The sequence below is a fragment of the Pteronotus mesoamericanus genome, unplaced genomic scaffold (assembly GCF_021234165.1).
Source record: "Pteronotus mesoamericanus isolate MK-2021 breed Mesoamerican mustached bat unplaced genomic scaffold, CSHL_Meso_final contig_2, whole genome shotgun sequence".
In the NCBI taxonomy this organism is placed as follows: Eukaryota; Metazoa; Chordata; class Mammalia; order Chiroptera; family Mormoopidae; genus Pteronotus; species Pteronotus mesoamericanus.
Window position 1 is genome coordinate 32388182 of NW_026555084.1, and position 23797 is coordinate 32411978.

The 23797-nt window shown below is 36.9% G+C and overlaps 1 protein-coding gene across 7 annotated transcripts in view; it reads left to right on the forward strand.

Annotated features, from left to right (window-relative positions):
• Positions 1-23797, forward strand: part of NSD1 (nuclear receptor binding SET domain protein 1) — a 144610-nt gene that overhangs the window by 80047 nt on the left and 40766 nt on the right. For all 7 annotated transcript variants that reach the window (XM_054568535.1, XM_054568537.1, XM_054568538.1 and 4 more), the window contains 7 exons: positions 928-3502; positions 9090-9214; positions 12425-12695; positions 13884-13993; positions 18674-18749; positions 21553-21671; positions 22624-22767. In XM_054568535.1, coding sequence (XP_054424510.1) covers positions 928-3502; positions 9090-9214; positions 12425-12695; positions 13884-13993; positions 18674-18749; positions 21553-21671; positions 22624-22767 — 3420 coding nt within the window. The remainder of the gene's footprint in view (positions 1-927; positions 3503-9089; positions 9215-12424; positions 12696-13883; positions 13994-18673; positions 18750-21552; positions 21672-22623; positions 22768-23797) is intronic.

Consider the following 23797-nt stretch of genomic DNA (forward strand, 5'->3'; position numbering starts at 1 on the left):
GAGAATTAATGCGTGTGTTGTTTGTCTGTAAAATAAACCAAATTACCAGTTTATTGCCTTTATAAGAGGAGGCTACCTGTTTAGTGACCTGAAGTTTTATGTGTTTAGCAGAGCATCCCTTTCACAGGGATTAATTTGTGAACACTAAGTGAAGGTTAAAACCTTGAGTAATAGCTATTATATGAAACCAATTAGGTAAATGAATATATGGAAAGTTGGGTATATTTCACAGAGCCGCAAATGTCCTCATGCTGTGAGGAATCAAGAAAAGATATTATGTAATTTGTTATATTCAGGGCATTTTGGTGTCTCTGGCCTACAAGATTAAGCTCAGGAGACTGCTTGGTTATAATTCAGATTATATGTAACATGTATAGAAGTATATTGATTAGCAAAGGGCTTACTGATAACCAGAGGTTCAAATTTCAGATCTCCTAGGGCAGGTCTGACCCACCTGTTTTTTCCTATTCTTGTTTTTTTTTTTTCATATTTATCTCTTTTAGTCTTTTCTTTTTTATGCAGCTGAGCAAGTGCTTGGGTTCTGTAAGTCAGGAAGAAAATAAATTCTTATTTAGGATAGGAAGGAATAAGTAGGAAGGGTCTGGTTATTCCTTGATTTAGTAATGTGATGTTGATTAGTAATGTAATGATGTAGTTTTAAGTTATGGTCCACTCCTTTGTCTTTACAAAGGCAGGGGAAATGGAGACTGTGTGAGATCAGTTTTTTCTCTAATGATAGCTCTTATCCCCATTAGTTAAGCTGTGGGTGAGCTGTGGGTGGTAACCACCTGGCTGATCCCATAAAAGGGCCTGGAAGAAGAGCAATGAGACTTTGAAAAGCTGAATTGCGAGGTGTCACTGATCACTTCCCTGTTGCCTCTCCCATTTCTTTGATAAATGATAACTTTTTTCTCCTTTAAATTTAAGGTTCCTCAGAAAATTTTGAGTAAATGGGAAGCCAGTGTTGGTCTTGCTGAACAGTACGATGTTCCAAAAGGGTCAAAGAACCGAAAATGTGTCACCAGTTCAATCAAATTGGACAGTGAGGAGGATATGCCATTTGAGGACTGTGCAAATGATCCTGAATCAGAACATGACCTGTTGCTTAATGGCTGCTTGAAATCTATGGCTTTTGACTCTGAACATTCTGCAGATGAGAAGGAAAAGCCTTGTGCTAAGTCTCGAGCCAGAAAGAGTACTGATAATCCCAAAAGGACTTGTGTGAAAAAGGGTCACATGCAGTTTGAAGCACATAATAAGGAAGAACGGAGGGGAAAGATTCCAGACAGCCTTGGTATAAACTTTATTTCTGGGGATGTATCTGATAAGCAGGCCTCTAATGAACTTTCCAGGATAGCCAACAGCCTCACAGGGGCCAGCACTGCCCCGGGAAGTTTTCTCTTTTCTTCTTGTGCAAAAAACACTGCAAAGAAAGAATTTGAAACTTCAAATTGTGACTCTTTATTGGGCTTGTCTGAGGGTGCCTTGATTTCTAAACGTTCTGGGGAGAAGAAGAAAATTCAGCGAGGTCTGGTATGCAGTTCAAAGGTGCAGCTCTGCTATATTGGAGCAGGTGATGAAGAAAAACGAAGTGATTCCATTAGTATCTGTACCACTTCTGATGATGGAAGCAGTGATCTGGATCCTATAGATCCCAGTTCAGAGTCTGATAACAGTGTCCTTGAAATTACAGATGCTTTTGATAGAACAGAGAACATGTTGTCCATGCAGAAAAATGAAAAGGTAAAGTATTCTAGGTATCCTGCCACAAACACTAAGGTAAAAGCAAAGCAGAAGTCCCTCATTACTAACTCACTCACAGACCACTTATCAGATTGTACTAAGACAGCAGAGTCTGGAACTGAGACATCTCAGGTTAATCTGTCTGACTTTAAGTTGTCCACTCTTGTCCGCAAACCCCAATCGGATTTTAGAAACGATGGTCTCTCTCCAAAATTAAACACCCCATCAAGCATTTCCAGTGAGAACTCACTAATAAAGGGTGGGCCTACAAATCAAGCTCTGTTACATTCGAAAAGCAAACAGCCCAAGATTCGAAGTATAAAGTGCAAACATAAAGAAAATCCAGTTGTTGTAGAACCTCCGGTTACAAATGAGGACTGCAGTTTGAAATGCTGTTCTGATACCAAAGGCTCTCCTTTGGCCAGCATTTCCAAAAGTGGGAAAGGGGATGGGCTAAAACTACTGAGCAACATGCATGAGAAAACCAGGGATTCAAATGACATAGAAACAGCAGTGGTGAAACATGTTCTGTCAGAGTTGAAGGGACTTTCTTATAGATCCTTAAGTGAAGATGTCAGTGACTCTGGAACATCAAAGCCATCAAAACCATTACTTTTTCCTTCTGCCTCTAGTCAGAATCATATACCTATTGAACCAGACTACAAATTCAGTACATTGCTAATGATGTTGAAAGATATGCATGATAGTAAGACCAAAGAGCAACGGTTGATGACTGCTCAAAACTTGGTTTCCTATCGGAGCCCTGGTCTTGGGGACTGTTCTACCAGTAGTCCTCTAGGGACTTCTAAGATCTTGGTTTCAGGAGGCTCCAATCACACTTCAGAAAAAAATGGAGACAACACTCAGGATCCAGTCCATTGTAGCCCTAGTGGGAGTGACTCTGCACTATCTGGGGAGTTGTCTGCCTCCCTGCCTGGCTTAGTGTCCGACAGAAGAGACCTCCCTGCTTCTGGCAAAAGTCGTTTGAACTGTGTTACTAGGCGCAGCTGTGGGCGATCAAGGCCATCATCCAAATTGCGAGATGGTTTTTCAAGCCAGATGGGAAAGAACACAGTGAACCGTAAAGCCTTAAAGACAGAGCGCAAAAGAAAACTGAACCGACTCCCAGCTGTGACTCCAGAGGCTGCACTGCCAGGAAACAGAGAGAGTGGGGCTTCAGAGAACACCTCCTTGAGAGGTGGAGCAGAAGGCCCTGGTAAAGAAGAACCCCTTCAATTAATGGGCCGATTAACAAGTGAAGACGGTGCTCATTTTTCCGATGTTCATTTTGATAACAAAGTCAACCAGTCTGACCCTGGTCAAATTCCTGAAAAAGGCCCCACCACCTTTGAAAACAGAAAAGGTCCAGAGCTGGACTCTGAAATGAACAGTGAGAATGATGAACCCAATGGTGTTAATCAAGTGGTACCTAAAAAGCGGTGGCAGCGTTTAAACCAAAGGCGCACCAAACCTCGTAAGCGCATTAACAGATTTAGGGAGAAAGAAAACTCTGAGGGTGCCTTTGGGGTTTCGCTTCCTGCTAACCCTGTAAAGAAGGGGGATGAGTTTCCAGAGCATAGACCTCCTCCTCCGACGAACATATTGGAGGATGTGCTGACAGATCCGAATCATGCCGGCCACTTAGATTCAGTTGGGCCGCGGCTGAATGTTTGTGATAAATCCAGTGCCAACATTGAGGAGATGGAAAAGGAGCCAGGAATTCCCAGTTTGACCCCCCAGCCTGAGCTTCCTGAACCAGGTAAGGATTCCTGACATAGAAAGGGATTAGAGGAAGTGATGGCAGTGATCCCTTCTGAAGTTCTGGTGGAAGGGCTACGTGTAAATTGGGAGGGAAGGATCCTTACTAGAAGAAAGGACTTTATGCAGAAGGGTCTGAATTTTGAGGGCCAGCTTTCCGTATACTTTCAGAAATTATGCTTTATCAGAAGCTCTTTTTTTCCCTCATCTTTCTTTTAGTGAGTTTCAAGACCATTTTGTTGCATTTCTTACTTTTTTAAAATCTGAACTTCTTGGGACTCTATCTGGTACTGTACTTTACTGAGAGGCTCTGAACCTAAGAGTTAAATCTCGTGGTAGTTTACAGAAATCAAATAGATTTTATTAAATGTTAAGCTTCCTTTTTCTTTTTTTTTTTTGAAATCCTTACCTGAGGGGATGCTTATTGATTTTAGAGAGAGGTGGAGGGAGAGAAACAACAATGTAAGAGAGAAACATTGATGCAGGTTGCCTCCCGTATGCACTCTTAACCAGGGATCAAACCTGCAACCTTTTGGTGCACTGGATGATGCTCCAACCAACTGAGCCACTTGGCCAGGACTGTGCTTGTATTTTTTAGTATATTCACAGACCAGTGTGACCATCAGTATGATGAATTCTGGAATATTTGCATCACCCCAGAAAAAGAAAACTTATACCCTTTATCAGTCTCCTTCACTTCTCCCCAGTCTATAGATTTGCCTATTCTGTACATTTCATATAGATGGAATTATACAATATGTGAGACTTTTGTTTTTGGTTCTTTTATTTAGCACATATCAATGCTTTATTGTGGTAAAAAAACACATATTTACCCTTTGGACAAGTTTAAAGTGTACATTACAGTATTAAATACAGGCATATTGTTGTACAATAGATATATAGAACTTTTTCATCTTGTATGTCTGAAACTCTGTACCTGTTAAACAATAACTTTTCATTTTCTTCTTTGCCCAGCCCCAGCAACCACCATTCTCTTTCTGTTTCTATGAATATGATTACTATAGATACCTCATACAAATGGAGTTGTAGTTCTTGCCCTTTTGTGATTGGGTCATTTCATTTAGCATAGAGTCCTCAAGTTTCATCAGTGTTCTAGCCTGTGACAGGATTTCCCCTCTTTTTTGAGGCTGAATAAAAGTCCATTTTACGTAGATACCCCATTTCTTGATCTACACATGTGTCATTGGGCTTTAGGATGCTTCCATATCTTGGCTATTGTGAATAATGTTGCAGTGAACATAAAATTGCATTTTCAGTTCTTTCAGCTATATACCCAGAAGTGGGATTGCTGGATCATGTGATAATACTATTTATAAGTTTTTGAGGGATCTTCATATTGTTTTCCATAGCAGCTTCAACAGTCCTATAGGGTTCCAGTATCTCTACATCCTTGTCTGTTATTTTAATTTATTTTTTAGATACTGGTCATCCTAACAGGTATGAAGTGATACCACATTGTGGTTTTCTTTTGCTGTTCCTGTTGATTAGTGATGTTGAGCATTTTTTCATATACTTATGTGTCACTTGTGTATCTTCTTTGAAGAAACTATTCAAGTTATTTGTCCATTTTTAAGTTGGGTTTTTTGTTATTGAGTTGTAGGAATGCTTTATTCTGCATAGTAACCTCTTATCTAGTATATGGTTTGCAAATATTTTCCTATATTCTGCAGGTTTTTTTCACTTTGTCAAATTGTTTGCTGTGCAGAAATTTCAACATTTAATATCGTATAATTTGTCTATTTTTGCTTTTGTCATCTGTGCTTTTGATGTCATATCAAAGAAATCCTTGTTCATTCCAATGTCATGAATCTTTTCCCCTAATTTTTCTTTTAGGAGTTTTATAGTTTCAGGTCTTAGATTTAGGTGTTTCACCCATTTTGAATTAATTTTTGTGTATGGTATAAAATAAGAGTTCATGTTCATTCTTTTGCATGTGGATATCCACTGTTCTCAGCACCATTTATTGAAGAGACTTATCTCCATTGCATAGGGTGAGCACTCCTGTCAATGCTGATTGGATCGTATGTATTTAAGAGTTTATTTCTGGTTTCTCTATTCTGTTCCATTGATGTATATGTTTGGCTTGATGGTAAGCTCATTGGTTTGATTAGTATAGCTTTGTAATATGTTTTGAAAACAGAATGTGGGAGGCCTCTGTGTTGTTCTTTATTGCCAAGATTATCTGGAAAAACAAACAAACAGAAAAGGTTATTTTGGTTATCTTCAGGGCCCTTAGCAATTCCATGTTAATTTTAGGGTGGGGTGTTTTTTTTTTCCCCCTGCAAAAAGTGCCCTCGCGATTTTGATAGGGTAGCAGTGAATCTGAAGATTGCTTTTGAGTTGTATGGACATTTGACAGTATGAAGTCTTGTAGTCCATGAACACAAGATACCTCCCCATTTATTTGTGTCTTTAATTTCTTTTGGCAGTGTTTTGTAGTTTTCAGTGCACAACTTTTCTACATCCTTGGTTAAATTTACTCCTAAGTACTTTATTTTTTGTGCTACCGCAAGTGGGGTTATTACTTAATTTCCTTTTGAATTGCTAATTATTAGTGTATAGAAACATGGCTGATTTTTGAATGTTGTAGTTTTTGTATCCTGCAGCTGTACTAAATTCATTAATTTTTTACAGGGTTTTGTTTGTTTTGGGGAATCTTTAGGGTTTTTTACATACAATATCATGCCCCTCTTATGAACAGAGACCATTTTACTTTTTCCTTTTCAATTTGAATATCTTTTATTTCTAATTCTTGCCTGATTGCTCTGGCTTGGAAATCTAGTATTGTGTTAAATAAAAATGGAAGGAGTGGTCATCCTATCCTTGCTCCTGAGCTTGGAGAAAAAAAGCTTTCAGTTTTGTTTTTGGAGTTTTTTTGTTTGGTTGGTTTTTTTTTACCATAGAATATCCTGTTAACCGGAATTTTCATATGTGACCTTTATTATGTTTAGATAATTTCCTTCTCTTTCTAGTTTGTTGAGTGTTTTTATCAGGAAAAGGGTTGAATTTTGTAAAGCCTTTTTTGCATCATTTGAGATGATCAGATGATTTTCTTCATTCTGGTAATGTGTTGTATTACATTTATTGATTTTTGTCTATTGAACTGTCCTTCTACCCAAGGAATGAATCCTACTTGGTCATGGTATATAATCCTTTTACTGCGTTGCTGTTGGATTCAGTTTGCTAATATTTGCTGAGGATTTTTTGTATCAGTGTTCATAAGGGAAAAACACTTTTTTTTTGGTTTGGCTTTTTTTTTTTTTATCAGAGTAATGTTCGTTTCATAAAAGAAGTTTGGAAATCTTCCCTCCTTCAGTTTTTAAAAACAGTTTAGCATTTTTTTTTTAAATGAATAATAGATTTCTCCAGTGGCATCATCTAGTCCTGGGCTTTTCCTTCTTGGGAGGTTTTGATTACTGATTTAATCATATTTTTAGTTCAGGTTGTCTATTTATGATTTAGTCTTGGTAAATTGTTTCTAGAAATTTATCCATTTCTTCTAGGTCATACAAATATTTTTTTAACCCTCACCCAAGGATATATTTACTGATTTTTTAGAGAGAGAAACATTGGTGTGAGAGAGAAACATCAATCAGTTGTCTCCCTTAGGAGCCCCAACTGGGCATCAAACCCACAACCTAGATATGTGCCCTGAGCCGGGCTCCATCCTGCACCCCTTTTGGTGTAGGGGACGAGGCTCCGACCAACTGAGCCTCTTGGCCAGGCCTAGGTCATACAGTTTGTTGGCATATAATTGTTTGGAGTTCCTCTTTAATTTGGGGTTTTAGGTATTTGTGTCTTTACTCTTTTTTATAAGTTAATCTAGCTAAGGGATTGTCAATTTTGTTTACAGAAAAACAACTCTTAGATTTTGTTGATACTTTTTAAATTCTCTACTTTGTTTATTTCTGCTCTAATATTTATTACTTCCTTCTGCTAACACTGGGTTTAATTTTTTTCCCCCTCATTCCTAGAGGTGTAAAATTAGGTTGTTGATTTGGGATCCTTGTTTATTTTTAATGTAGACAGTTTCTGCTATAAACTTCCTTCTTAGTACTTCCTTTGTTGCATCTGAAAGTTTTGGCATATTGTGTTTTCATTTTCATTGGTCTAAAGATACTTTCTAATTTTTTACGGAGTTTCTTCTGTAACTTTTTATTGTCTCCATAGTTCTGCATTTTCCAGAATGTTATCTGGTTGGAATCATAGTATATAGGCTTTTTAGCCTGGCTTTTCTTTTCCACTTGGTAAAATGCATTTAAGTTTCTACTGTCTCTTTTCATGGCTCAATAGCTCATTTCTTTTTAGTGCTGAATAATATTCCATTGTCTGGATGTACCATAGTTTGTTTATCCATTCACTTACACCTTGGTTGTTGCTAAGTTTTCACAATTAGGAATAAAGCTGCTAGAAAAAGCCATTAAGTTTCCAACTCCTTTTACATTATCTTTAAATAAACTAAATGAGGTATTACTACTGTTTACTACTATGAAATTACAGTAGTTTGAATTAGTGTAAAGAAATTATTTTCCACGGTTAGTCCTAATGAAGGTTTTATGGCTTGTCTCCATATGTGCTGCCTGAGGAGTGTTAGAGCCTTTGCCAATCCTGTGACTTTTTGTATTTGGTCTCAACTTTTGTATTCCTTTTATTGGAAGAACATCAGTATTGCTGCCACATTCAGCTGAGGCAGAAACAGCTTCCTCCAAGATCATCATATTGTAAAATCCCTCTTGCCTCATATTGTGAAATCCCTCTTGCCTCCTAAGTAGACTGTATCCTGAATTCTGCAAGCATTACCTTCTGCTCTTAAAGAGCTTCCAGTATAGTAAAATAACTGTAACGTGTTAAGTATTAAAGTTTTATAGGGAAATTATAATAGATATTTGTTTCATTAATTCAAAGAGAAATGGTATGATACTTTGATATTCTGACCACAAAACGCAAGAGGTTTTTTAAAAGGAAGTACCCAGAATTCTGTATTTTCATCTTTTCTGGCTTTGATATACATGGTGTACATTTTTTTATGTCATTGAGGTAATGGTATACAAATAATTATGTATTTTGTTGACTCTGTTTAGAAATATTTCTGCTTTCTAATATGAAACTCACTGCAACCCTGATAATGAAGTATGTGTAGAGTGCTTTTGAAATTCGTGTGGTAGTACTGATTAGTAAATACTGTGTCTGAACATCCATCCAATATTCTGCATAATCCAGAGAGGTGTTATTTAAAATAATTCATGATGTATTTTATGATTTTATCTCACTTAGAATATGTATTTTAATGCTAATAGTATCTATCACTATAGGACACTAGTTTCAACTTAATCTTTTGCGTAAGATTGGATAGGCTGTGTGTTGTGTCTACAGAGCAACTAAATTCTTTCCCTCCCAACTTTTGCGTATAATAAACCATAGCAAATTATTTTAGTCTCCTGATGCTTAAGCCAGAGTATTTTTGAGAGTTTTCCATCTCTGTACCTTTTGGAGTAGAGAGATGGATGCATGAAAACATTGGGTTTTCTTCTTTTTAGTTAATACTGAACTTGTTTCTCTTCTTGTAGTTGTGCGGTCAGAGAAGAAACGCCTTAGGAAGCCAAGCAAATGGCTTCTTGAGTATACAGAAGAATATGATCAGATATTTGCTCCTAAGAAAAAACAAAAGAAGGTACAGGAACAAGTGCACAAGGTATGTTTCAGCATTTCTGCAGTCCTTCGTTAGTCTTTTAGGATGCTGCAGTTTGCCTTCAGTATCATATTTTGTCTTCATGGGACAATAATTTCCTTAACTGGGATCTTACTTTCTCAGTTTTTTACCTTCAGCTTCTGGCACAACACTTAGCATATACTAGTTATACAGGAAATGTGTAAGTGGGTCGTTGTGCTCTGTGTGTGTATTTCCCCCTTTGTTTTCAAACTGTATTTAGTGATTCAGGAAAAAATGTTTAGTAAAAAATGATATAAAAGATACATAGTATGACTCTAATTTTTTAAACAAATGTTGTTATACCTTATTTGATTTATTTTTAAATTCAGTTTCTTTAAACTGAAGTATTTTTAAGTAAATTAGAGACATTTTGACTTTCCCTAAATAATATGCATCTCTAAAAAACCGAACTTTCCCCTTCATAACTGATATAACTGTCACATCTAATGAGATCAGTTTATCTAATAACAAATCCATACTCAGATTTACACACTTGTCCCCTAACCTTTACATTTGTTTTATCCAAATCAAGATCCATTCTAGGATCACACACATCTGGTTGTTTTGGGTTTTTTTGTTGTTGTTGTTGTTTGTTCTGACAAGGGATTTTATTTACTTACTTATTTTGAGAGGGAGGGGAATGGAGGAAGAAAGAGAAGCAGAGAAACATTGATGTGTGAGAGAAACATCGATCAATTGTCTCTTACCCCCAAACCGGGAACTTGGTCCACAACCCAGGTATGAGACCTGACTAGGAATCAAACCAAAAACCTCTCTGTTCACAGACCAGTGCTCAGTCCACTGAGCCAGGGCCATATCTGGTTGTTAAATTCAGAAAAATTCCTTTTTTTTATGACCCTATCTACCTAAGCAATGCGAGTACCACATTTGAATAACCCATTTGTGTGGGATTGCTTCGTAATAGGTGTCATTAAGCTTTTTTTCTCTGCCTTCTATGTTTCCTGTTAAGTGGGAGTTACAGATTACATCATAGGTGATAATGTGTTACATATTGCATGGCAGTAGAAGGCATTTAACATCCAATTAATTGTTCACAGTGATGACTAACTGATTCCTCCCTTCTAAGTTAGGTTTTACCCCTTTTGATCAAGAAGCAGTAATTACTTTGGCTTTGAAAGATTGTCCTGTTCCCCATCATCCATTTCCCTGATGGCTTTTAAAATATCAATTGAAGCCCTGACTGGTGTGGCTCAGTGAGTTGAGGGTCGTCCTGCAAGGTAAAGGATCGCTGGTTCAATACCTGGTCGGGGTACATGCCTCGGTTGCTGGCCAGGTCCCCATTTGGGGGTTTGGAGAGGTGGCTGATTGATGTTCCTCTCCCTCTCTCTCTCCTTCCCTTCCTCCCTCTCCCAAAATAAACAAACAAATATCAGTTGAAAAATCTTTGCCTGTATCAATTTCATTAAGAGTTAACAAAATGAAGACTTACATCATATTCTATTTTTACTAGCTGGCAGTTTCTTTCAGTATCTCTTATTAACTGAACCATTTTATTGTCTTGAAATACATGAAAGGCAGAATAAGTCCTTACTACTTTTCCATTTATTATCTTTACCAACTTAACATTAGGAGTTCGTTTTTAGCTGCTTTCATTGGTGACATATTAGGGATCCATCCTCCCTCCCTCCCGCCCTCCCTCTCTTCCTTCCTTCTTCCTTTCTTATCATCACTATGGCCTTAATGAATTTTTATAAGTGTCAATGTAGCTCAATCAACTTCATTTTTACCCCCTTTTTAAAAATTGTAGTAAAATACATACAGTAGTCTCCCCATTTCTGCAGTGTTAATTACAGTAGTCAAAAAATGTTAAGTGGAACACTTCAGAAATAACCAAGTCATAAGTTTTAAATTGTGTGCCATTCTGAGTAGCGTGATGATCTCCTGTTACAGCCCCTCCCAGAACATGAATCATCCCTTTGTTTAGCATCACGCTACTTGCTGTTAGTCACTTAGTAGCCCCCTTGGTTATGAGATCAGTTATCGTGGTATTGCAGTGCTTGTGTTTAAGTCACTCCTATGTTATTTAATAATGTCTCCAAAGTGCAAGAGTAGTGAGGCTGACAATTCAGATATGCCAAAAGAAGCCGTAAAGTGCTTCCTTTAAGTGAGAGGTGAAAGGTCTTGAGTTAATAAGGATCAAAACAATTGTACGCTGAGGTTGCCAGCATCTACAATGAGAATAAATCTTCCATCCATGAAATTGTGAAGAAAGAAAAAAAGAACTTCATGCTAGTTTGCTGTTGCACCTCATGCAAAAGCTATATCCACACTGCATGATAAGTACTTATTTAAGATCAAAAAAGCATTTAATTTGTGGATGGAAGACATGAACAGAAAACTTGTTCCAATTGATGGCAGCATGTTGTGCCAGAAAGCATTGAACATACATGAAGACTTCAAGAGATCCCCTGAAACGAATGATACCAGGCCATCTACTGCAGGTAAGGGATAATTACAGAGATTCAGGAATAGGTTTGTCATTTTATCATCTCACATTATCACAAGAAGAAAAATGGTAAGTACAGTATAATAAGATAATTCGAGAGACTACATTCACATACCTTTTATTACAACTTTATTACAGTACATTGTTGTAATTCTCTTTTATGATTATTTATTATAGTTAATCTCGTATGGTACCTAATTGATAAATTAACCTTTATCATAAGTATATTATGTGTAGGAAAAAACATAGTATATATAGGGCTCAGTGCTACCGAGGGTTGCTAGCATCCACTGGGGGACTTAGAACATATGCCCTGTAGATACTACTGTATAACATAAAATTTATAACTGTAACCATTTTTAAGTGAAAATTCCTGTGGCATTAAGTACATTCACATTGTTTTGCAACTGTCACCACTGTTGATCGTCTCCACAACTTCTTGTGTTCTCAAGCGGAAACTGTACTTCCCTCTCCCGACCCCTGGGAACCACCATTCTGATTTTTTTTTCCTCTATGAATTTTACTATTTCAGGTACTTCAGATAAGTGGAATCATGCAATATTTACTTGACTGTGACTAGTTTTTTTCACTTAGTGGAATGCCTTCAAGGTTCATTCGTATTGTAGCACGTGTCAGAATTTTATTCCTTTTTAAGTACATTATTCTTTTTGACACTCAAATTACAACTTTGGCCTATGGATTCTATTTTTATATTTTGCTCTTAGGTAAGTTCCCGCTGTGAAGAGGAAAACTTTTTAGCGCGAAGTCGATCTATTGCTCAGAACAAGCAGGTGGATGAGAATTCTTTGATTTCAACCAAAGAAGAACCTCCAGTTCTTGAAAGGGAGGCTCCGTTTTTGGAGGGGCCCTTGGCTCAGTCAGAACTTGGAGGTGGACATGCGGAGTTGCCACAGCTGACCTTGTCTGTGCCTGTGGCTCTGGAAGTCTCTCCACGGCCTGCTCTGCCATCTGAGGAACTGCTGGTTAAAGCCCCAGGTGAGATAGGCACGGAGGCGGAGTGCGTAAGTGGCTATGATTAGAGGAAGCAGTAGTTTTAGTATGTTTTGATGGAAAGCTGGTGGTATATCTCTATGCAATAAAAGTACCCACTTTTGTCCTAATAAGTCCCTAAAGTACTGGGTAAATGTGTATATAATGATTATAAATTGGTGGTGCAGTTAAGAAGGCATTTAAAAAAAGCTACTCTCCTTGCTCCATTGTTGTTCTTTATGATTGTTGATCAACTGCCATGTGAGTTAGCACCCAGGATAGAAGGGATTTTGGGGAGAGGCACTGCACCCAAGCAAGAACATGAAACTTGTGCTTCAGATAATGTCTCACCAGTCCTCATGTTACTTGGGAAGTTGTTTAACCTCTGAACTTGTTTCCAAATGTGTAAAGTGGAGATCATAATGTAGTATATAATGTAATTTACCTGACACACAAAGTAGCTAAGTGTTAATATTCTCTTGAAGTGAATTACCGATTGCTTTTCTCTTTGTTATTCTCTATATATGTGTCACCTGTTGAGAGCTGGATTTATACACACTGTGTCTAATTCATCTTCTGACTACTGAATATTGTAGTCAGCTGAGGGAAATTTTGGTTGTAACTTCTTACATTCCCAAGAATAAACTATACAGCATCCCAATTATGTTTAATTAAGTAAGGCAGAATCAAAAAGACTTTAAATAGATTAATAAAGACAGTTACTATTTTATTACCTATTATGCCCCAAACTCTGTTATTAGGCTTTTTAACATAGTTTTTAAGAACAATCTTACAAAGTAAATGAATGTCTTTTATTTAGGAGCAGAACACAAATTCTAATCCTGATTTATTTATGCCACAAATTCAGGCTCTGCGTCCCCTCACTTCTTTCATCCTTACCACCACTGAGTTACTCTAAAGGCAGCTCTGCCCTTCTGATTTGTACCTGTGTTCCTTTGTGATTTACACACCCACATGGACATCCTTCTACTCATTTGTCTATATTTGAAAACTGTTTTCCTTGTCTTATGTTAACTAACATTTTAGAGTAAATAAATTCCTATCCTGTCCCTCCCCACAAGATGAGAGAAACTAAAAAATAGGGTGACTCATTTTTGTGTGGTATATAGATTTTTAAAACTTAGCTTGTGCCCAGCATCTACGTCATCTAATGAAAAGGTACATGTGTTTCAGGAAATTATGAAAGTAAGCGTCAGAGAAAACCAACTAAGAAACTTCTTGAGTCAAATGATTTAGACCCTGGATTTATGCCCAAGAAAGGGGATCTTGGCCTCTCAAAAAAGGTATGTTATTTTAGTGAATTCAAATAATGTACATATACATAGAAATCACAGAGTGTCAGTCTGAGAGATCCTATATTAAGAGACTGTTTTGCATTTGTGTGAGCATATGAATCATTTGGTTTTAGGGTTTCTTTACAAAGGAAACTGTGTTTGTTACCATTTCTTTTATGTGCTCAAAAGCACCAAATTTCTTCAAGTTTACTTCTGTCTCTACAAGGCACTAACCTATTTACATCCCATTGCCCTGTCTGCATAACACCTCAGAAAAGATCCAGTTGAGCTATAAGCCAGGCAGAAACATTTGAACTTCAGTTTTTGAATTTGCAAACTTGGTTTTATTAGCCAAGAAGACATCGTTAAATAGTAGATGGAAATAAAAAAATTACTATTCTAATTCTGTAATGGATAACAGCCTGATACTGATTCCTTAGGAACCACCTTATGCTCCTTACCATGAGGAGTAACTGCTGGTGTTAGAATTTTAGTTGTGTGACGTATAGATTTCCTATTAAAATTTTTTTAAAGAAAAATTGCATCAAATAGCATCAAATTATTTCATCAAATAATTTGAGTTTCTGGACTTTTTTCTTTAACTATAGCAAACCCCTATTTCTTAATCCTGCCTCAAGTTTTTATTTTTGTTAGCTATTTATCCATCTATGTTAGCCTGTAAATGTAAATTTTAGTTTATTTGTGTTTTTATTCTTTACTTTAAAAACTACATTATATCTTTTAATTCTTTTATACTCAAAGTAGTCTGATGACATGGACTTTTCAATTACTCTTAGGCTCATCTCCTACCCTCCAAACTTCCTCTGCAGTTTGTACAACCTTTCATGACATTATGTCTGCAACTCACCATCCTCTCTTTGTACCTTACACTTTATTAAGGCTATAATAATTTTTTTCTGCAGTACTTCTTCTCTTGGCTTTGTCTTATTCAAATCCTAGCTATTTTGCAAGCTTCTTGGAAGAGTTAGATGGGTAGAGCCATGGGAGCTGAAATTCAGTCGAGTATTTTGTGCATGCAAGTAACATTTGCAATCAGATGATAAATTTAGTAGTGTCGTACAAGGTGAGTCATGGAAGGGTGTTACTTCACTGCTAGAGGTTAGGTGATGTAAATTTCAAAGTAAGAATTCTGGCCAATTAAGTGAATAATTTTCTCCAAGTTTTATTAAGGTATAATTGGTGTATATAAGTGAATGATTTGAAGGAGTAAGATGAATCCTCAATGGTTTTGAGACTTTGTTGCTTAAAATATCATGTTTGTATAGCTTGCTCTGTCAAAAGTAGTTTTCTAATCTAAAATGTGACTTGCCATGTTTAAGGGTTATTTTTTCCCGTTAAGGGGATAAAAAACATAATTTAGTTTATATATTTAATTTAAATTTATGTAGGCAAGTGTATCTCAGAACTCTTTTCTTTTTTAAGATTTTATTTATTTATTTTTTAGAGAGGGAGTATGGGAGGGAGAAAGAGAGGGGGAGAAACACTGATTGGTTGCTTCTCACATGCCCCCAACCAGAGACCCGGCCTAGAACTCAGGCTTGTGCCCTGACTGGGAACTGAACCAGCGACCTTTTGTTTCTCAAGCTGGCGCTCAATCTGCTGAGCCACACCAATCAGGGCTCTTTTCTTTTTTAATTACAATATAATTGACAGCAATAAAATGCATAGACCTTCATTGTTTTGTGTGATAGACAGTTGTATATACCATGTAAGTACCGTCTACCCATCACCCCAATAATTTCTCTTGTACCTTTCATTCTCATCTTTTCCATAGACAAGGTTTTTTTACTTCAGTCATTGTAGATTAGTTTTGCTTGTTCCTGAATGTCATATGTATTGTTTGTTTTTGTTAATCTGACTTCTTTTATTCAACATTTGTTTTTGAGGTACATTCATAAAATGATAATAGTTCATTCCCTTTTATTGCTGAGTAGTATCTCAAGTACAATTTGTTTATTCTTTTCTTGTCGATGGACATTTGAGGTTTTCCTTTTGGGGCTATTAATCTTCAGGCAGGCGCAAATACTTCTGCCTGAAGTCTTTTTGTGAACAAATATTTTCATTTCTCTTGGTGTGGGATGCTGGCTCATGGCATGTTTATCCTTTTTTTTTTTTAACACTCAAATTTTATTGTCTAGAAAGATATATAAAAATAATTCCCCACAAAAGATGCTATTCTCTCACCTCCCCATCTTCTTCCTCTTCTTCAACACCCCTGATATAAAGGACATTATTACACCTTATTAAAACTTCACCCAGGTGTCCAGACGATGCTCCGTCTATGTATTCTTCTGTTTGCAAGCTTCCTGTTCATATAGCCATCTACAGATACCAGATAGCCTTTGTACTCCATTCCCCACTTACGTTTCACCGTTACTGGCTTTCCTGTTAATCCATTGAGGAAAGGTTTGGCATTGAGGGGCAAACTCATGGTCTCCAGCAAAGGCGGGGTAAAGTGGGCCAGAGACCCCAATGAGAGACTGGGGAAGGAGGCCCGGGGGAGAGAACTGAGAAAGCAGCCAGCAGGACCCATCCCCCATGTGGCAGTAGCCATCCTGCCCAGGCAGAGACCACTCAGCATGTTTATCTTTTAACTAACCTGCCATACAGTTCTCCAAAGTGGTTGTACAGCTTCATACTCCACAAACAGTGGATAGGAGGTCATATGCTCCACATCTTTACTAGCTTTTGGTTTGTCAGTCGTTTTAAATTTAGCCCTTTGGGTGGATATGAAATGATAACTAACTGTGTGGAGGTTTTATTTGTTTGTTTTTGTTGTTTGAATTTCCCTAATGATTAATGATGTTGAACTTCTTAGTATGTGTTATTCCTTTATCTTTGTAAAGTGACTGTTTGAGCATATATACATTTCTGATTGGACTACTTATCTTTATGGTTGCTATTTAGTAGTGCTTTTCATATTTGGGGTATAAGTTCCTGTGTTTTTCTTTAGAGGTCTTATTCTGGAATTTATGTACAGATCTTTGTTTCATCTTCATTTTTTGAAGGTTTTTTTTTTTTTTTTTTGCCCACACATGGATGTCCTTGTTTTAGCAACATTTGTTAAAAGTCTTTGATATCTCTGGAATTCTCTGTCATATTTCTGTCTCTTTTTAAATTTGATGTAATTAATAACTCACTGTTGAATTTCAGCTTTATTGATAAGGAGATGGGCATTATATTTGGCTCTAGAACATTGGAAACCATGATTATTGGTGATGGCTAGAACCAGACTCTGGAGAGAGTAACCTTTATTTCTGTTTTAGGAGTAGTCCTGCCATCTGACATGGTCAGCTTCACAGTTGAGATCCTGGTTACTCTGAGATATATTTTGTCACCAGGTTGAAGCCATGATTCAGTTATATCTTGAGACTGTACCATGGGCCACCCTATCTGTAGATGGATCAATCAGTGGGTTGGAGAAAGAGGGGTTTATATGTTAAAGTAATGGTAACTTAAAAGTGCACTGGCTTAATGCCTATTCACAGCAGAGTATGTGCAAAGGAAGTTACTGGCATCTCAGTCATGTCCTCCAACGTGCCCGCTGAGGTCTGTGGTCATTGTCATTCTAAGAAAAGCTGATGGGTTTTTTATTCATGTAGTGTGATATTTTTTTTTTTTTTTGTCCTGGTACATCTATTTTAACTTAAAAATAAGTTGAGGAGGTTGGAAATGAAAATGTTTTTTGCATTGTTCTCTGACTGTAGGTTTGGGAACATTCTCATTGTTTTTGTTCCACAGCTTTTGGGTAAGTGTTAAACAAAGAACTATACATTGCCTATGTGAGTAATGGATGGGTTTTTTTTTTAATATGCAAATCGTTTGTCTTCTAGTCTTTGTTCCATTTAACTGGATATATAATATTTGCTCCTTTATTTTATTTGACTCTGTAAGATTCTGATCTTCATTGAACATGATTTAAGTAGTATTTTTATGATTTATTAATGTATATGGTGAGCATTTGGAAATTCACAATTGTATTTTATCTTGTTTTGACCTCAAATTTTGGGCACTTCATACCAAGCATAGCATGCATTATATTGGCTTTTTTTGGCCACTGAATCTTGTTTTATAGTCAGGAAGAGTCTGGGAGAAGACATTTTCATGTAATGGAACTAATTCATACAAGCAGTAGTAGTAGGGGAATACAGCGTGTCAGGAATTAGTCTTCACATCTAGATGTTTTGTTCTGAGTTTTAATTTTGCTTTAATGTATATTAGAGATTCAGTGATTTAGAGTTATTTAATATTCAGAATTCATCAAGCAAATGACTGTATAAAATCTAATAACTATAAATATAATTTTAAGAAGGTAGCTTTTTAATACAGGAATAGACCTGAGATAGTGAGGCTCTGGGTACATACCCCTTCGTTTCCTTCCCCCACTTCAGTCAGAGCTATATTCTGTATCTGCTTTGTATATTGCAAGTCTCTCTCTTGCTCTCTCAAGGAGTATGTCATGGTCATTAGTCTTTTGGAGCATTTAAAAAAAAAATCTGATGCTTTTCCTTTCTTAACAGAAGTTTCTGTTGAACTCTTCATTATTATCATACTGTTTTTTTAATCGTTTAAAAAAATAGCCGGGATTCTGTATTGATGGCAATAAACCATTCAGTTTTTGGCATATACTATAGGGTTTATTTTATGTTGCATTTTACTTATTTGTAGTGTTATGAAGCTGGTCAGTTGGAGAATAACATTACTGAATCAAGTGCTGGATCTCGTTCTAAAGAGTTTTGTGGCGGTGAGTATTTTTGAGATTTAAAAAAATGTAAAGCAAAAGAGTGGGGAGGACCTTGTCATTTAACCAGAAAAGCTGTTATGTATAGGAGCAAGACCAGTGAGGTTGCGAGTTCTAAGATGTGTTCACCCAAAATCTGTGTATTAAAATTGTGCGTGACGCTAGAAAATCATATCATCATTTTCAGCTTTATGCTGAAATCAGTTAAATGAAATTAGAATTAGCATAGGGAAATGTTAGGAACAGTAGAGAAAAATCAGCTTCTTAATTTTCTTTTTAGATAATTCTCCAGACTGCATCATTACTTCCTTGGTTTTGATTCAATTTTTAAATCTATAGGACAGAAAGTAGGGAATCTGAGTTGAGAGGGAAATTACAAATCACCTAAGCCAGTCTTTGACAAATAGTCTTAGTTTTTTTTTTTTATCACATTTGTGGTCGTTAGTTTGTGAGCACATGCTTGAAAAAGAGAGCTTACATTCGAGCCTCATTTCGAGCTCTTCTGGTTGCTTAAGAGCTTGGGAATCTTTAGATTAAATTGGAATCTGACTCCTGGAACTTCTACTTGATGATTTTGCTTTAGCCCACAGGGAGAATGGGCAGCCCTTCATTCAGTAGTGAATATAATAATCATAGTTGGAGTGTTTACTTTACCAGGTCCTTTGCATAGAACTAGTATTGCTAATCCATAAAGCATTATCACGAGTTAGGATATTATCCATATTATCTCTATTTTATACAAGGAACCCGAACAAGAAAGAGGTGGCAGTGTTGGGGAACTAAACCCAGACTTGACCAAATTCACTGCCACACTACTATCTTTTTATCCACCCAACTTTTTCCATGCCCATTTTTTTTAAATTCTCACCCAAGGATATGCTTATTGATTTTAGGGGAGGGGATAGAGTGAAAGGGAAATATCAACCGGTTGCCTCTCATATGCGCCTCAACTGAGTGTCAAACCCATTACCTTTTGGTGTATAGGATGATGCTCCAACCAACTTACCTATCCAACCAGGGCCATGCCAATTTTTTGAACCACTTTGATCATTTGTCTGCCAGTGACATTGATTGCTATCACTCCTGAGGCATTGGCCCAGATTTGAGCCCACTGCATCAGATGTGGTCTGCCAGCACGATTCTGTCTCCTTAAATGCACATTTCTTTAAAAGTGACCGTGATTATTAAGTTTTCTAGCAAGTAAATCTAGCAATGTGTTGATTGTTTTAACATTGTGCAAAATTGTAATTCCTTAGGTTTATCAATTTGCTTTCTTGCTTAAAAAAAAACCTTACAAAATAATATCAGCTCTTGCCTATACTTTTATACTTAAAATACTTTATACTTTTTACTATAACCTACACTTTATCCTTTGTATATCTCATCTAAATACTTCAACTTGTGAGAATTTCGAACCTGTACTCTGCCATTATATTAACTCTTCCTTCGTTCGTAGGCTGTCAGTAGATTTGCTAGCAGAGATTCTTCATCTCCACTAGGCAGTCCAGGAGAGTAAAGGCAGTTTCCCAAAGTTCAGCCTTTATGTTGATACCTAGCCTGATTATCTCAGAACATTTTATGAAATATTGCTTTAGATTCTTCTTGATGTTTCTATAGTAAACGTTTGAAATATGTATAATAGAAAATGAGAGGCTAGAATTTCATTTTCTTAATATGCCAGGTTAGACCATGCATTCACTTTATATTGTTGGATGTTCAAGGTTATAATACCGCTGTATGAATTATCATTTAAGCCACTAAATGTTTTGGGGGGGGGTCTTTTCCCCTCTTCCTGTAAGCCAGGTTTTATGTTTCAGCTTTACATTTTAATCCTTAAGTTGATTATACTGTGATATAATTTACTTTTATTTAATCTTGGAGGCCAGTTTTAGTATTTTTTTTTTTGAGTAGTAAATACATTCTTTCCCCATCTACCGGATATTAAAGTCCTTTAAGGAACTAGAAAGTCTTTAATTTCAACCATGTAGAACAGTTATTTTTAACTGGTGTGCTGCAAGAATTTTTAAAACATGCAATACCTATTTAGTCAGGGACACTCACCTCTTTTCTTTCAGATTGTCAAATTAAAAAGTCAATAGCCAACACAGCAATAGCTGTCCATGAGAATGAATAAAAATTATACCTTTTTTTTTTTCTTTTTTTTTTTGGTCTGGCCGACAAAATACATATTTTTTGGTGTGCCCAGAATTTTTTTAAAAAGTTTGTTTATTTTTAGAGAGAAGGGAAAGGAGGGAGAAAGAAGGATAGAAACATCAGCATGAAAAAGGAACATCAGTTGGTTGCCTCTTGCACACACCCCGATTGGGACCGAATCCACAACCCAGGCATGTGCCCTGACTGGGAATCGAACCAGCAACCTTTTGCTTTGTGAAGAATGCTCAGCCAATGTGGCACATGCTTTGACTGAGCCATACCAGTCAGGGCACTTGCCATGGAATTTTGGTAGTTTATGTGTGCCATCAGATGAAAAGGATTTAATATCACTGGTGTAGTATGAAATTGCTTTAATAACCTACCTATACATTTGTTATTTAATCTGTACAAGGCAGGATTTATGCATATGTAGCTAATTTCCAAACTACTTAATATAGTCACGAGTAAGTCTCTTTTTCTTCTCTGCCTCTGTTTTTTTCTCATCTACAGAGTTGGAGAATAAAACAGGTTTTAAGGTTAGTTTTTACTCTTAACATTCCATAATTCTGTGAGGTTCCTTTAGTTGAGGATAAGAGTTCTTGGACATGTATATATCATTTGCTGACAGGTAACACCTGTTTTCCTGTTATAGGCACTACGAAGATATTTGATAAACCAAGGAGGCGAAAACGACAGAGGCATGCTACAGCTAGGGTGCATTATAAAAAAGTGAGAAATGAAGACTCATCAAGAGAAACTCCAGGCTCAGAGGTATTACTCAGTTCCTAATCTTTAGACCTTCTAAAGTGAATCTACTTTTCATAATAGAGGCCACATCCCTCTTTCCCTTGAGTTTTCTTAAAAACAGTATTCTACTGAAATGGTTAATGGGTATAAGGAATCCTGGAGAAACAAGATATAGCCTGAGCCAAGTGAAAAAAATCAGTCAAGGCACATTTGGCATGACCTTTTTATAAGATCACATCTTATGCTCTAGGTGTCAGATGAAATATATAACTGTTTCATCATGAAAGTAAACTTTTTCCTAAAAACCAAAAAGCACAATATCCAGTAACCACGTAGTCCAATGAACTTGGATGTTGCCCTTTAAGAGAGTTGAGACTGCTGCAGTTAGGGGCAACACTCATTTGCTTATTTCTTGAAATCATCAATGGCTTGATTTTAGACTAATATTTGTAAACCTCAGCTTTTAGGAAATAGAGATAGATTTAAAATTCTTTCCTTGCAGAGCATCAGTGTAGTCATTGATGCTATGTCTGGCTTTTGCAACTCAGGTTAAAAGAGCATTAGAACAGGTCAGGCCAGCATCACACATTATTTGTAATGAAAAGTGTTTCTTTCCAGGACAATTTGAATAGAGTGCCCAAGGGGGGCATTATTTAGGAAACACTGATCTTGGAAGGACAAATAAGTAATCAAATAAACTTAAGAATGTTTTCTCTCCCTTAGTGAAACCTTAAAATGGAACAGCTCAAAAAGTTCCAGTGGAACAGCCTCAGAGCAGTTAGTGGCAGGGCATGAGGCGCCCACTACCCGCCCAATCACAGCAGGGTTAGAACTAACATTGCATGCAGTCCGCCCGCGTGATTGGCTGAACATCTGTAAGTGCTGATGGCTAGACAAATAGCAGCCCAGAGGGAGGGGGTCACGTGGAGGAGACATCAATAATGCAGATGTGGGACATTATTTTTTTCTCTGCAAGGGAGAACTGATGACACACAGGACGGCTGCAAGCCCCAAGGAGGCTCTTGAGGAGGGTATAGAAAACGACCACGGGATGCCCGCGTCTAAAAAACTGCAGGGCGAACGAGGTGGAGGAGCTGCACTCAAGGAGAATGTTTGTCAGGTAGAAAATGTTGCCCACTTACCTTTTGATTATGTGCTTATCTATTAAGAGAAGTCCTCTACATTCCTCGATGGTCCGATCATGATTAGAATAATAATTTTATTGGGTTATTCCAGTGGAGTCACTTTTCTGCGAGGATTTAGCTCTTCACCCTCCACACTATAGAAGAAAGGAGGAGAAGTGTTTAGTGTTGGTGAATCTCTTGCGCTTGTTGCCCCTGAGTAGATGTGTTGAAACAGGTCTGAGATGGGAGAGGTGAATCGGTGGTTGCTCACTTAAAGATCCCTTTTTTTTTTCCCTGTACGTCTCATGGTGAGAATCTTAGGATGTGTAAGGAATTTTCCTATGATAATTTTGCTTTAAGATTTATTTTATTCTGTTTTGTTTATCTATTGCTTTAAAGTAGTAACTTTAGAAAACCTACTGCCTATATTTTTCTATTTATTTAATAAACTTTTATACACTATTTATTATGTATTAAGCAGTGTTCCAGTCACTATAAATATTATATCACATCATATTCATCATCACAATCTTAGAAGGTAGATTATCATTATTATCCTTATTTTTATAGATGAGGAAACAGGCACAGAGATGTTCAGAAGTGAAGCCATGATATAAACCCAGGCAATCTGGGTTTAGAGTCTGAACCAAACCACTATGTGAGATGTGACTCCACTTCATTGTTAAAGAGCCTTTTTTCGGCTTGGGAGTAGAGTCATTAAATGGATGCTTTGGTTATGTTATCTTTTTATGATCTTGATTTACCTTTGTATTGGGTTGGCCAAAAAGTCTGTTTAGTTTTTTCCATAAAAGAAAAGACATGTTTTTCATTTTCACCAATAACTTTATTGATTTGGATATTGTGAGTGTGTCAGCTCTCTCCCATTAGTGGTTTCTAGTGGGTAGAGGCGAAGGGTACTGTAAACATCTCCCAATGCATAGGACAGCCCCAGAGCAAAGAATTATTTGACCAGAATGTCAATAGTACCAAGAAATTTCACAAACCACTTTTGACACAATCAGTCAC